This window comes from Macrotis lagotis, chromosome 8 (assembly GCF_037893015.1).
Source record: "Macrotis lagotis isolate mMagLag1 chromosome 8, bilby.v1.9.chrom.fasta, whole genome shotgun sequence".
Lineage (NCBI taxonomy): Eukaryota > Metazoa > Chordata > Mammalia > Peramelemorphia > Peramelidae > Macrotis > Macrotis lagotis.
This window is the reverse complement of record NC_133665.1, coordinates 105284916-105298669: the sequence shown is the minus strand read 5'-3', so window position 1 is coordinate 105298669 and position 13754 is coordinate 105284916. Positions and strand designations below refer to the sequence as shown.

Here is a 13754-nt window from a genome sequence, read left to right as displayed (position 1 = left end):
AATTGCTTCCTGACAAGATAGGAAAGGAGAGTAGTGGTTAGATTATAAGAATAATGTTTGTCCTTCATTTTCGAAGAAGACCACAATATCAGGGAGGTGATACCATGAACAAGCACATGAATTGGATTTCAGTGAGGAGGTACTGTGCTAAATTATCAAGCCTCACTTTCTCCTCCGGAACCATCTCGGTCCAGTGACCAGATATGAATCAGGACAACTGGAAATGGCCTTGGATGCAAGGCAGTCAGGGTTAAGTGTCTTGCCCAAGTATGTGTCAGGTGTCTGAGGCAGGATTAAAACTCATCTTCCTAACTACAAGGCCAGTGCTCCATCCACTTTGCCACCTAGTCTTCTCAGAGTCGCCACTTAGGGTGAAGTATAGCTTTTTCTGCAGCTAGAAATCTGGGATTTTGAGTAGGTTCTAGAGAGCAGTTTTATAGGCAGAAAGAAGACCAGTAGGTAGTAATTTGACTTAATTCATTTCATATACCCTGTAAACCACCAAAATAGCTTTGACAGTTGGCATTATCTTGAATATTTTGTGAATGTGTTCATACTTATGGTGTATACTCCTCATTTGGTATCTAGGAACTAACTTTATAGGCACATTTGATTATCCTTTGTTTTTGTAATCATTTCTTTTGTAAAGGAAACATTCATTTTTGAACCTTTATTATGTAGTAGATGTCTCTTTATTTTGTTAGTAATATGTAGAAATCATACTCTACTTGTTTTGAAGTTGACTGTCAAGTTCAGGATAGCTCGTGTTGACTGACAGTAGAGTCCTTCCATCCAGAAGCTAACCTGACCTTTTAGTGTAGTCTAGGGGCCCCTGCCATATCTCCTTCCTCATTTAGTCCTGTTTGGTTCTGTCTCTGAAGGCAGAGCATTCTTTTCTGTTTCCTAGTAGAGTCTAATTGTGAATTAGACTTTCTGTTGGTGTTTTGGGCAGTGTCTTTCACTTTAATCTGTAGATTTGGTTGCCTAGCCACTCAGGAAAGGCAATTCTCATATTTCAATGTTAACTTATTGACATACTCATTAGTTTCTGTATCTAGCTTCTCTTTGATATGGCATCACATTCTCTACTTTACTTTGGTGCCTCTTGCCTTTAGGTTGTGGAACATGGCCTGTTTGTCAAACACTGCAAAGTCGAGGTTTATTTGCTGGAATTGAAGCTCTGTGAAAACAGCGACCCCACCAATATGCTGAGTTGCCATTTCAGCAAAGCAGATACTATAGGTGAGCATTTACTAAACTGGGCTTTTTATGACTCTAGAGTTGGGAGTGAGTGGGAATGAAGTTTCATCCGCATTTCTTTATTTCCAAATATGAAAAAAGGGAACTGTGTACTTGATTATGTTTTGTGGCTTTCCTCCCATGGACTAGAGCTGCAGAACTATGGCTGCTGTTTTCCTGTTGAGGATGAATCTCAGTGTAAGAACTGAAAAGCACCCATATCTTGTCCTTGGTGTGTACTAAGTACTAGCCATGCTTTCTCTGTCATCAGGACCTTAGAAATAGTGCCATTTCATTTAGGTTTGTGCTAGCAACAGGCACCAGTTCTGGGAGGAAAATTTATGGAAAGGAGTTAAGTTGACTGTATGACAGTGTGTACAGCACTGAGTCATTTGGAAGGGGTTAGGGATATAGTGTAACAAAATATGTTGTTGGCTTTGTGGATACTGCAGCCTGCTACCCTTTTAAACTTTTTTGGTTATATTTATTTTGTTTGTATAACCTATTCACTTCTGATTATACCTCAGTATGTCCACCCTCTTACTTTCCCTTCCAACCTCTCTTGCCTTGTAACAAAGATTAAAAAAGAAAAAAGTTCAGCAAAATCAGGCAACACATATACAACTCCTGATACAGTTCTTGTATCAGTTCACATTGGATTGTCTTTAATATTGTCTGTTTTGGTGATGCCCTTTAGTCATCTTCTGAAATTTGAATTTTACCGGAGAGCAATTCCCTAGGGGTAAGAATAAAGCTCCCACCATGTTTGAAAGTTATTGGTGTGGAGTCAGCTCAGTTTTGAAGTTGGCAGGTGTAGTCAGATATCCAGTGCCAATCAAGTTCTTCATTAGAGGACTTCATAGGTGATAATTTTTTCCCAGGACTCATTCGGTTCTGGGATTAGGCAGAATTTCAGCTACACAATCCTCTTGAGAACACTTAAAATATTCACTAGAAGTGATTTATCTTTCTTTTAGTGTCATTGTAGAACTTTTTTTTCAGTCTTGTTTATTTCCTCAGACATTGTTCTTGCTATTATTGCCTTAGAGACTTGACTGTCGAAAAACAGCTAAACTGTGTTTGTCTCTAATTAGCAACCATTGAGAAGGAAATGCGGAAACTATTTAACATTCCTGATGAGAGGGAAACAAGACTTTGGAACAAGTACATGAGTAACACATATGAACAACTCAGCAAGCCCGACAACACTGTGCAAGACGCTGGTCTGTACCAGGGGCAGGTGCGTGACCATGTCTGTGATGCCTAAGTTTGTGTCCTCTCCCCCACTATCATGCCAGCTTCTGCAGGATGGGTTGCTTTCACCCCCAGGACCCTGTTCATAAATGTTTAGTAAATTTTTGTTCATTGGTTGCAGATTACTCTTTCTGGTATGTATAAATAAATATATTGTGTAATGTCTAGAACTTACTTTCTTTCCAGAAATTGGCAAGATCCTCCATATAGAAAAGAAAAAATGCAGTGGTAGTGGAATGGTAAGGATTGCTTCCATTGCCTTAATGTTTTTCCCTTTCATTCAGGTACTAGTCATTGAGCCCCAAAATGAAGATGGCACATGGCCTCGACAGACACTTCAGTCCAAGTGAGTAAGCTTTCTAACTGTTCTAGCCCAGTATTCAGATGTCTGAGTGAGAGGCTCCTTTCTAAAGCATTGATCTAGGCTAGAGAAGTTTTCTCTTACTTGGGGGAAAATTTCCTGAAACTCTGAAATGTAGATTCACTTGCTCAGGACCTGTTTTTTGGTAGGAGGCATAACAAGCAACATCCTTTTTTCAAGGAGGATTAATTTGTCAGATGAGCACAGTATCAGGAAAAGTATTGCTCTAAATTCTGGTGAGACTTCTGTTGTTTTAATGGTGTGTTATTTCTCTCCTTTGTGGTTAGCCTGGCCAGAAGCCCAGAAGAACAGCTTAGTGGGCACGAGGTTTTGGCTGAATTAAAGGCAGTAGCAGTTTAACCCTGTCTTGTTGCCATCAAAGTATCACCTTTAACTAGGAACTGTTAATAGTTGTCCCTGGAGCTTGTCAAGAAAATTTTTTGGCTCTGAGTGTATTTATTATATGGTGTGGAATACATCCTTGGGGAGGGAAGAGTTGAGTTTTCCTTCTAAGTTGGGAGGAAAGGTTGTGGGGCACCTGTTGTGCTCTCTTTGTCAACCTTATCCAGGTTTTTGACAAGAACTTTTGGATTAAAGGTTTCCCTCCTCTCTGGCCTAGATAAAAGGAGAAAAATGTACCAACTAAGGATGGGTAAATGAAAAGAGAAACTGAGGGGCTTAGACCTTCATGCAGTCCTCAAGACTTCCCAATAGCTCTCCCACGGAGCTTCTGATGTTTTTGGAGACACAACTTCAATTCTTCAGAAATTCTTACCTCTGTTTATCTGAGGGAGGCCCAACATGCCTTCTCTATGATGTTTTATAATCAATAGGGAGGGTCTCTTATGTAGGAAAAGAATCCTCCTAGTATTTCTTTAGGAGGGCCCCAAGAAACAGCCTGGTGAGTATTGGGAATCTGAACAGCCCCAAGGAGATTTGTCAGTGGGGGGATTGTCAGCTGTATTAGACTGAAGATTTAGTAATTCTGCTGCCTTGTACTGAACTTCACAGTATGAATAGACTTCTCCAGCCTTGGTGAGCCAGTCCTGTCTTCTAGGTACATTGCTGTAACTGTAATATTCTCACATGTAAGTTGACTACTGTGTCTGCTGGATCAACTTTTAGGTTGTGTTCATTTTTTCCCTGACTTTGAATGATAATTTTGATTAGTACTGTACTTTTTATGTTGAGGTCTTCTTAAATTTCCCCAGTTATAATAATTTCTTCCAGTCATCAAGACATTTATTAAGTATCTACTATGTGCTAGGCACTGGGCAAGTGGACAGTATCTACTTTCAGGAAATTTATATTTATATAAGAGTACCGACACTATGTAAGCATATACACTATAAAAATAAGGAAATAAAGCCAAATAAGAAAAAGAAGAATCAGGAAAGACTTAATGTCTAAGGTGTGCCTAAGATGAGACTTGTGAAGTGATTGCATGTAGAAAGCACGGAATGGCAGCCATTGTAGAGATATGGAAATGAGAGTAGAGTACTGTCTGTGAGGAACCAACTGGCTGAATCAGAAAGAGCAGGATAAGAGTGATGTATAAGGGGGGAGGCTAGGTGGCGCGGTGGATAAAAGCACTGGCCTTGGAGTCAGGAGTACCTGGGTTCAAATCCAGTCTCAGACACTTAATAATTACCTAGCTGTGTGGCCTTGGGCGAGCCACTTAACCCCATTTGCCTTGAAAAAAACCTTAAAAAACCTTAAAAAAAAAGTGATGTATAAGGAGATTGAAATATGAGTCTGAACTACAGCCTAGAATTCATCCTAAAGGTAATAGGAGCCAAAGTACTTCTTAAAAGGAGAGTGATAATTGGGTCTGTGATTAAGGAAATCACTTTGGCAGTAATGTATAGGGTGGACAAGAGATTGGAGCGGGGGAGATCATTTAGTAGGTCTAGGTAATGAAGGCCTGAGCAGTTGGTGTGACAAATTTTTGAGGGAAAGAAATAATAAGATTAGGTACTGATTGGGTATGTGGAGTGTGGGAGAGGGAGGAAGGGAAGATAATGCTGTGTTGCCAAACCTGTGAGACTAGAAGATTGATGAACCCTTTGACAGATACAGGCTAGTTTGGAAGAGTTTTGGGCGAGAGATTCCTTTTCTTTGTGATTCTTTCTGTCTGTGGTTGTCAGAAAGATCTTTTCCTATTCATTCTCCTCTTGATGTTTAATTTTCTTATTTGTTGCTCTGGCATGTTTGTTTTAAAAAGGTTTTACTCAGTGCTGTGAGACCTAGGTAGAACTAGTGCAGCTTTCCCTTTTCAATGAAGGAAGTTCTTCCCAAAGTAGTTATTATGGCAATTGGAAGGGTTGCTGTTATTTTCTTTTACATAACATTAGAAAAAATTTGGGAGTCTCTATAAAGTATTTTTCTTCAACTTAAATATATATAAACTTAATGCTTTGAGTATTAAAGGTAGATCTTCCATAGTAAGATTATTATTAATATTATTATTATTATTTTATTTTTATTCATTTTTTTTTTTAGATTTTTCAAGGCAATGGGGTTAAGTGGCTCGCCCAAGGCCACACAGCTAGGTAATTATTAAGTGTCTGAGACCGGATTTGAACCCGGGTACTCCTGACTCCAGGGCCAGTACTTTATCCACTGCGCCACCTAGCCACCCCCAGTAAGATTATTTTTAAAATTTTAAGCAAGTTTTTTGGACAGGAGACTGCTCTGAATCTGAAATGCATCTATTTAAAGAGTTTATTCAAGTTTATAGCTCCTTTTTTATTAATATGTATCTTATTCAGGGCAGAAAAAGAAATGAGTTGTAGGTTTGGGACATAATTTCTTAAACAGTACGTTCTATGTGGTACATGAACACATGCTTTGTCTGGCCTTTCTAGAGGAATTTTAGAAACAATCAGATTCTTATAACTTTACCTACCAAAGCCCAATGGAGAACTGTACCTTTATCAAATAGTACCATAACTTGGGGTATCTAGATGGTTTAGTGGATAGAGCACTAGCCCTGGAATCAGGAGGACCTGAGTTCAAATGTGGCCTCAGACCACTTAATAATTACCTAGTTGTGTGACCTTGGGCGAGTCACTTAACGCCATTGCCTTGCTAAAACCAAAAAAGAAAAAGAAAAAAAGACAAATAGTACCATAACTTGTCTCCTTCATAGGGAATTCCTAAAATATCAAAAATACAACAATGAGGTTTAATCAGTCTCTCCTTATATGCTTCTGACATGTATGAAAGCTTTAAGATTTCAGAGTATTGGCAAAACCAGACTTGATTCCAGTTAAAAAATATACACTTTTCATATAATATTGTGGAGATGGTTTTTTTCCAGTAGATCATAGGTAAGAGACCTGGAGAATCTAGAGAAGACCTTCTTGGTTCAGCATCTCCCCTCTTGGCAATTTTCAGAAAACAATTATTTTCTTACTTGGAGATTTTGTTCTTTTGTTCCAGCATTTAGCTATCTTTTTTGAGCAAATACACACACACACACACACACACACACACTGAGGGCTGTAGTAGATAGTTCTTTTATCTAGAATTTTCTCAGCAATTCATTCTTTTAATTGAACTTTGGTTACATTATTTGTCAGCAAGAAATTTTTTTTAATAGAATTATAGTATTTAAGTTTGAAAGTACCTTAGAGATTATTTTATAGAAACTAAGTCTTCACTGGGTAGAAATGAATTAATTGCCTTGGATTATACTGATAGTAAAGTGACAGGACCAAGACAAAAAATAGTGCTTTTTTTTAAACTTCATTTTTCAGTGCTTTTCTGTTGTGGCATAGCTATCTCATTGGGAAAGATGCTAGCCGTATTTGGAGATTGGACCCCTGTGTTCAATAATTTTATTGGTTGTATGATTTATTGCACTTATCATCTTTAACTTCTCCCAGCACTTTATACCTTAGCTACACAAGTACTATTTGGGATATTGTGTGTGATAGGTAGTAAGTATAATGAAAGGTAATTTGGAGTTTACATTTCACTGTTTTCTTTCTTCCTCTGGCTTTGTTCTTTGTATCACTGATATTATTGGGATGCGCTTGACAGTGATGGTGTTGGGTAGAACTTAGTGGTGTATATTAAGTAATGTGCTGGTAAATATGCTGAGGAATTTTCTAGGTTGCCTGATTCCCATTTGACACAGTTCCCCATCTGGGCAGCTAACTACTTGAGCTCTGATTTACAATATAAAAGACTGGTTATACTTTTTTGTTAATGGAGGTTTATCTCCTAATAGATACAACATTTACTAGGTGCATTTCTTGTCACTAAGAAAGTTATCTGGGGAGTTAGGCCTTTCATTTTGAAATAGCCATTAGATTATGTTCTCTAAGGTATGCTCATTTATTAAGTGTAGAGACTGACTACCTCCTTATCATTGCCTCTCATAGCTTCTATTTTTTCAATATGAACACTAGTTTATATCAGATACCATGACATTGAGCCTTTTATTTTATGGTCTTTTCTATTTAATCACTTCCTTTGTCTAACCTATGAGAACTTGATATTCTGAGCTAACATCACAATTGGATATTACTAAAAGATTTCAGAAAATGCTTTATATAACTTTTAATTAAGATAAAGAACATTTTAGTGATTGAATTTAATTCGATTGGAAGTAAGTATAAATCCAAATTACAAATTAATATAAAAATTTAAAATTTTAGAATCAAATACATAATGTTGAAACAGTTTTCGTCATTTCCACTTATTTTAGATATGTTTATTTTTGTTTTCTCATTTTAATTCAATAGTGTACTAAAACTGTACAGGTATTTTTATACAGTTCAGCTTGATAGTCATTTCTTTTTTCTTTTTTTTTTTAATCTTTATTTTCAGTTTCAAATTTTCTCCCTCCCTACACCCCTCCCTCATCCATTGAGATAGTAAGAAATATGATCTCCATTATCCAAATAAAATCAAAACAAAATATATTTCTGCATTAATCATGTTCAAGGGGGAAAATATGTTTCAACCTTCACTTTGAACTTTCAGTTCTCTGTTTTGAGGAAGATAGCATTTTTCATGAGTCCTTACTGGTCATTGGTATTGATAAGAATTACTGAGTCTGTCATAATTGTTGATTGTTACAATATTACTAACAGCCATTTCTTATAACTAACCATTTGCCAGGCCAGGTGAGGTTAGGTGCTGGGAATGCAAGGACAAAAATAAAACATTTCCTGCAATTGAGAAACTTTATTTCTGCTGAAGAGTATTTTCAGTCTAGTTACTTTATCTGTTCAGACTTTTAGGGAAAATACTTTGCTAAAAAATTTTACTGTTGCTCTTTGTCTCATTCTTTCAACAAGAAATTCTGTTAAATTAAAAGTTCAAAACACCCAAAGCGTAGATGATTTCTCATCCTGAATGTGTTGTGCATGATTATTACAAAGGAAACCTACATATATGCAAGAGCGTGGAGATAGGAAATTTGTGAATTTCTTGATTCCCTTTGTAATTGGAACCCACCTTGAAGTTACAAGAAAATGAACTTTTTATATCAAGTAATTGAAAACTGGGGAATATTCCCTTTTCCCTGAAAGGTGCTCTGAGGCACTAATAAAAATTCAGTAGCATTATTCCTGCTTCTTTCCTCTCTCTCAGATCAAGCACTAGCAGAGCTTTTACTACCTCTCCAAAATCATCAGCAAGCTCCTATTCCTCCATGTCCGCTTCTCCTATTACAAATGGTGATATTGCTAACTCTTCTGGCGTGCACAGCTCCAGTCTCAGCAGGGGGTAAGAGCGGGACTTTTCTCACTGCTTCTCTTTTCTTGGCGCCTTTTCCTGACCCTCTCGGCTTTGAATGTCTGTCCACCTTTGTCTGCCCTCCATATGACAGGTTTAGGATTTGCTAGCTACCTTTGGTGGTTTGTTTTTGGGGGAGGGGGCTTTTTGTCCTTTGTTTCAGTCAGTTCTACAGCTACTTCAGGTAGCCTCTCTTTCTCCCATCATCTTGCTTCTAGTTGTGTTTAACAACATTAACCCAACTTTATTTTTTCCTACTCAATAGGTGACTAGTGCTAAGGTGCTGTTGCAATTTTATTTTTTAGAAATTATGGCCTGTTAAAGTAGCTAAAGGTCATAGAGAGGGGAAAGCCTTTTCTATTCTGTAGCCCCAACCTGGCCCCCTTAGGCAATAATGAACCCTTTTCTTTTATCATAACAACCATTTAATGGCAGGAAAGAGAAATGTGACTATCAGTTTAGAAAAATCAGGGTGAAAGGGAGAAATTTGGTGGTAATTGACTGCAAGCTTATCTTGTTGTTCTCTAACCAGGACTCAGCCCTTTTCACAATATTTGCAATATGAGAAGAATTTGGACTTCCTCTCCATTAAGGGAGAGGCTGAGTGGCAGCATTATGAATAGAGAACTAGTGTCAAGAAAACCCAGGCTTTAATCTCTTTTCTGACACTGACTTTGTGACACTGGGCAAGTCACCTTAATCTTTCATTTTTTGAGGCCACCCTCTAAGATGATAAATGGTTGAGGGTGTAATCCAGTATTGTGAGAGGGAAGTTCCTTACCTGGGTGTTCTGGTATGTAGTGAAATGACAGGTCTAGCCCCTATTCAAAACCTCCATTATTCACAGATAAGCAAAATTTAGAATAAAGCACTAACATGGCCTCTTCCTTCATTGTGTGATGCTCTTAAATGAAGTTTGATATACCTCACTAGATAAATTTATTAAGAGGTGGAGTAGAAGGAGGAGTAGAACCCTGTAATGGGTTATCTTTACATATTTGTTGATCATTATATTCTTCTATTTCTGAAGAGTGTTTCTGTTTTCTTCCAGAGGTTCTGGCTTCTCCAGTTCTTATAGTTGCCGAGACACTCAATCTCACACTCAACCTGGGCTTTGTGGACTTGGAAACCTGGGGAACACCTGCTTCATGAATTCTGCTTTGCAGGTAGAGGTGCAAAGCCTCCAGCTAAATAATTAACTAGTTGTCAAAGACAACTTGAATTTTTCCAGGAATTTTCAAATTGGAAGTTGTGACAGCTGTGGCGCCTAATAACCTGTTACACTTTCCATAGTCAACTTCTGGTTTTCTGTGTCCTACAGATTCCCAAGCTCAAATTTAAAAGAGCCCTGAATCATTCCTCCACCAGTCTTTCTCTGACTTGTTGGGTGCCACCTGTAGATGTCAAAATATTTTAATATAGAAGGATGTAATTTATCTTTAGGGTACTAGAATTTTTTTCTTAGGTTCATTAACTTATGTAAGTAAATACTTATTAAGAACCAATGGATTAAGGTTTGGGAAAGATTAAAAACACTTAGAATAAGACAAAGTCCCTGCCTCCATTTAACTTAAACTATATTGAGAAAAAAGATATAGCAGTGAAATCATGTATATAAAGTTCAGTTTGGAATGTTGTTATTTTTGAGAGTTAGACTTTCCTTATTATTTGGTGCACTTGCCCTGTAACTTTCAGAATTCACTGTGGGGAAGTAGTGGTGGCTTTTAGCAATCTCTCTATGTTCTGCCCGTAGACTTTATACCTTGATAATAACATGCAGCCCACCAATTATTTCAGGAAGCCCTGGCTCAGAATTTCTAGCTTTGGAAGTCCTAGAAACCCTGAATTTCCAGAAGCATGAATTCTTGCAGGAAGAATTAGATACATTAATTTTAGTGAGAAGTTTTTATCCATTAGGTTGGCCTAATTTAATGAATGCTGGATTAAGGGTCATGGCACCTGGGTCTTGGCACTGTTACTAAGTTTAGTACTGAATAATTGTGATGGGATAAGATAGTGAATTTTGAAAGCACTTTTTTTTTTTAAAGGTTTTTGCTGGGGGTTAGGTGGGTAGTGGATAAAGCACCAGCCTTAGAGTCAGGAGTACCTGAGTTCAAATCTGACCTCAGACACTTAATAATTACCTAGCTGTGTGGCCTTGGGCAAGCCACTTAACCCCATTTGCCTTGCAAAAAACCTAAAAAACAAACAAACAAAAAAAAGGTTTTTGCGAGGCAAATGGGGTTAAGTGGCTTGTCCAAGGCCACACAGCTAGGTAATTATTAAGTGTCTGAGACCAGATTTGAACCCATGTACTCCTGACTTCAGGGCTGGTGCTTTATCCACTGTGCCACCTAGCTGCCCCTGAAAGCACTTTTAAGAATATTCTATAAGTAGAAGACTGTCAGCTGTATCAGCACAGTCTATGGATCCTCATTCTTATTACCCTTTGAAAGCTTTTACTTTGTTTTTTTTTTGTTTTTTTAGGGTTTTTTTATGCAAGGCAAATGGGGTTAAGTGGCTTGCCCAAGGCCACACAGCTAAGTAATTATTAAGTGTCTGAGGTCAGATTTGAACTCAGGTACTCCTGACTCCAGGGCCGGTGCTCTATCCACTGCGCCACCTAGCCACCCCGAAAGCTTTTACTTTGGAAAGATGATAATTGATTACTTCAAGATTTGGTTATTCTTTACATGTTATTACTTAATATAATTAGTTCTTTACATCATTACTTATTTTAGTAAGTCTGTGTATACCCTGACAAAATTCTCTTTTCAGTGCTTGAGTAACACTGCACCACTGACCGAATACTTTCTAAAAGATGAATACGAGGCTGAAATCAACCGAGATAATCCTCTGGGCATGAAAGGGGAAATTGCTGAGGCCTATGCTGAACTCATCAAACAGATGTGGTCTGGGAGGAACACACAAGTGGCCCCACGGATGTTCAAAGTAGGTGGACATTCCTTTATGAGATTATTATTCTTAGTTTTCTTCTTTTTAAGTTGAAGCTTTTTCTTTCAGTGATTATTTTTTTAATTTTAATTTTTTTCTCTCCCCTTTACTTTTTTCGCCCAAGCAAGTCTATCTATATTCATGGGGGGAGGGCTGTTTTGTTTACTTGTAAACAAGAATATTTTATTAATGTAAAAAAAATTTGTACAAAATGAGAATAAAAAAATAAATTTAAAAAATAAAATAAAAAAAGAATTAGGGGAAAATAATATAATAAGAAATTTAATAAGATAAGGAAATAATAAAATAATAAGGAATTTTAGCAAATGGAAAAAAAAGAAAGCATATATATGGGGGGGCAGCTAAGTGGCGTAGTGGAAAAAGCACTGGCCTTGGAGTCAGGAGTACCTGGTTCAAATCCGGTCTCAGACACTTAATAATTGCTTAGCCCTGTGGCCATGGGCAAGCCACTTAACCCCATTTGCCTTGCAAAAAAAAAAAAGAAATTAAGTATATATGGGGCAGTTGGGTGGTGTAGTGTATAGAGTACTGGCCCTGGAGTCAGGAGTACCTGAGTTCAAATTCGGCCTCAGACACTTAATAATTACCTAGCTGTGTGGCCTTGAGCAAGCCACATTAATCCCATTGCCTTGCAAAAACCTTAAAAAAAAAAAAGAAAGAATGTATATATAAAGTGAACACAAACATTGATCATATTACATCCTAGAAGCTGTAATGTAGAAAAATAGACATTTTCTGCCCTCCATATATGGATCATAATCATAAGTGAGCCATGTTTAGATAAATGGTAAAGACTGGGAGCTTTTAACCCAGATTCTGATTTTTTTTTTAAGTACTTTGCTAAGGTTTTCAGCATAATTGGTTTTATCTTATTCATTTAAAAGCCTTCTGATAAGTAGGCCCATAGACGTGTCATCAGATTGCCAAAGAGGTTTGTGACAGACCAGAAATTAAGAACCCTTAGTGTAGATTTGTGTGGAAAGTAAAAGGTGATTTATTAATTAATGCTTAAGTGAAAGATAAAATAATACAATAGATTAGAGATAATGACATCAGATCCTACACATAAAAACCTGGAGCTTTTTCCCAATATAATACCAAGGCATTTTATAGTGCTGAATTCTTAACATGCATAAGAAAATAAAAGCAGAACTTAATGAAATTAGCTCCTACTTTAAAAGCTTAGAAAAAGAGCAAAGCAATACACAGTTCCATCAGAAAGTGAGGGATTAGATTAGAGCAGAGCATGAATACAGGCTTAAAAAAGCAGAGTTGCTGCCTCACTTATGTAAATTTCAGCATGATCTTTGCTGACTTGACTTTACTCAGAACTTCCCTATATTTAGTTAGGTTGCTTTCCAATTAGGCTTTAAAGAATGAAAAGAGGGGCGGCTAGGTGGCAAAGTGGATAAAGCACCAGCCCTGGAGTCAGGAGTACCTGGGTTCAAATCCAGTCTCAGACACTTAATAATTACCTAGCTGTGTGGCCTTGGGCAAGCCACTTAACCCCCTTTGCCTTGCAAAAACCTTAAAAAAAAAAAAGAAAATGAGAAGAAATGAAAGAAACTAGAGAAAAGGGAAGGGAGACATTCTTGGCATTGTTGTCATTCTGTTCTTTTGGAAATTAAAAATCAAAGCTATTTCTTGAGTCCCATTATCCTCTAGGGAATAGTTTATAAATAATAATGTACATTCTTATTATCAAGGAGACTTTCTGGGTAAAGTTAAAACTAGTCTCAAGATGATTTAGATAAATGGAAATATAATAGAAGGAAGGGAAATATATCAGTATATATGATGGTATTTGGAATGATATATTTAAAGGAAAATAAGGATGGTTGGGATTATATCCCCAACCTTACCTTCCCACAGATCATTGTTTTCAGATGGTCCTTTATCTGGATCAATTTGATTACTTGGAATTTCTTAGAACTTCGGAACCAGATTTGTGAGGGGAAGAGTTAAGACACTGTCATTACTCATAGCAACATGGGACGTAAAACCAAGTATCTTCTCTTGTAACTTAATTTTGATCATGTTACTCAAAGTTCTATTACTAATTTTGTACTAGATAAGCATTTTGACATGGTTTCTCCTAAATGGGATTTCTTATCAACAGGAAATCTGCTTATTTTAGGGCTTACCTTGTTTTATATATGATATGCAAGATAGA

At 37.1% G+C, this 13754-nt stretch overlaps 1 protein-coding gene across 4 annotated transcripts in view; it reads left to right on the top strand.

Annotated features, from left to right (window-relative positions):
* Positions 1-13754, top strand: part of USP4 (ubiquitin specific peptidase 4) — a 72546-nt gene that overhangs the window by 15474 nt on the left and 43318 nt on the right. For 3 of the 4 annotated variants that reach the window (XM_074197931.1, XM_074197930.1, XM_074197933.1), the window contains exons 4-9: positions 1116-1242; positions 2334-2479; positions 2778-2839; positions 8462-8596; positions 9657-9771; positions 11384-11557. In XM_074197931.1, coding sequence (XP_074054032.1) covers positions 1116-1242; positions 2334-2479; positions 2778-2839; positions 8462-8596; positions 9657-9771; positions 11384-11557 — 759 coding nt within the window. The remainder of the gene's footprint in view (positions 1-1115; positions 1243-2333; positions 2480-2777; positions 2840-8461; positions 8597-9656; positions 9772-11383; positions 11558-13754) is intronic. The other variant, XM_074197932.1, reaches the window with a different exon arrangement.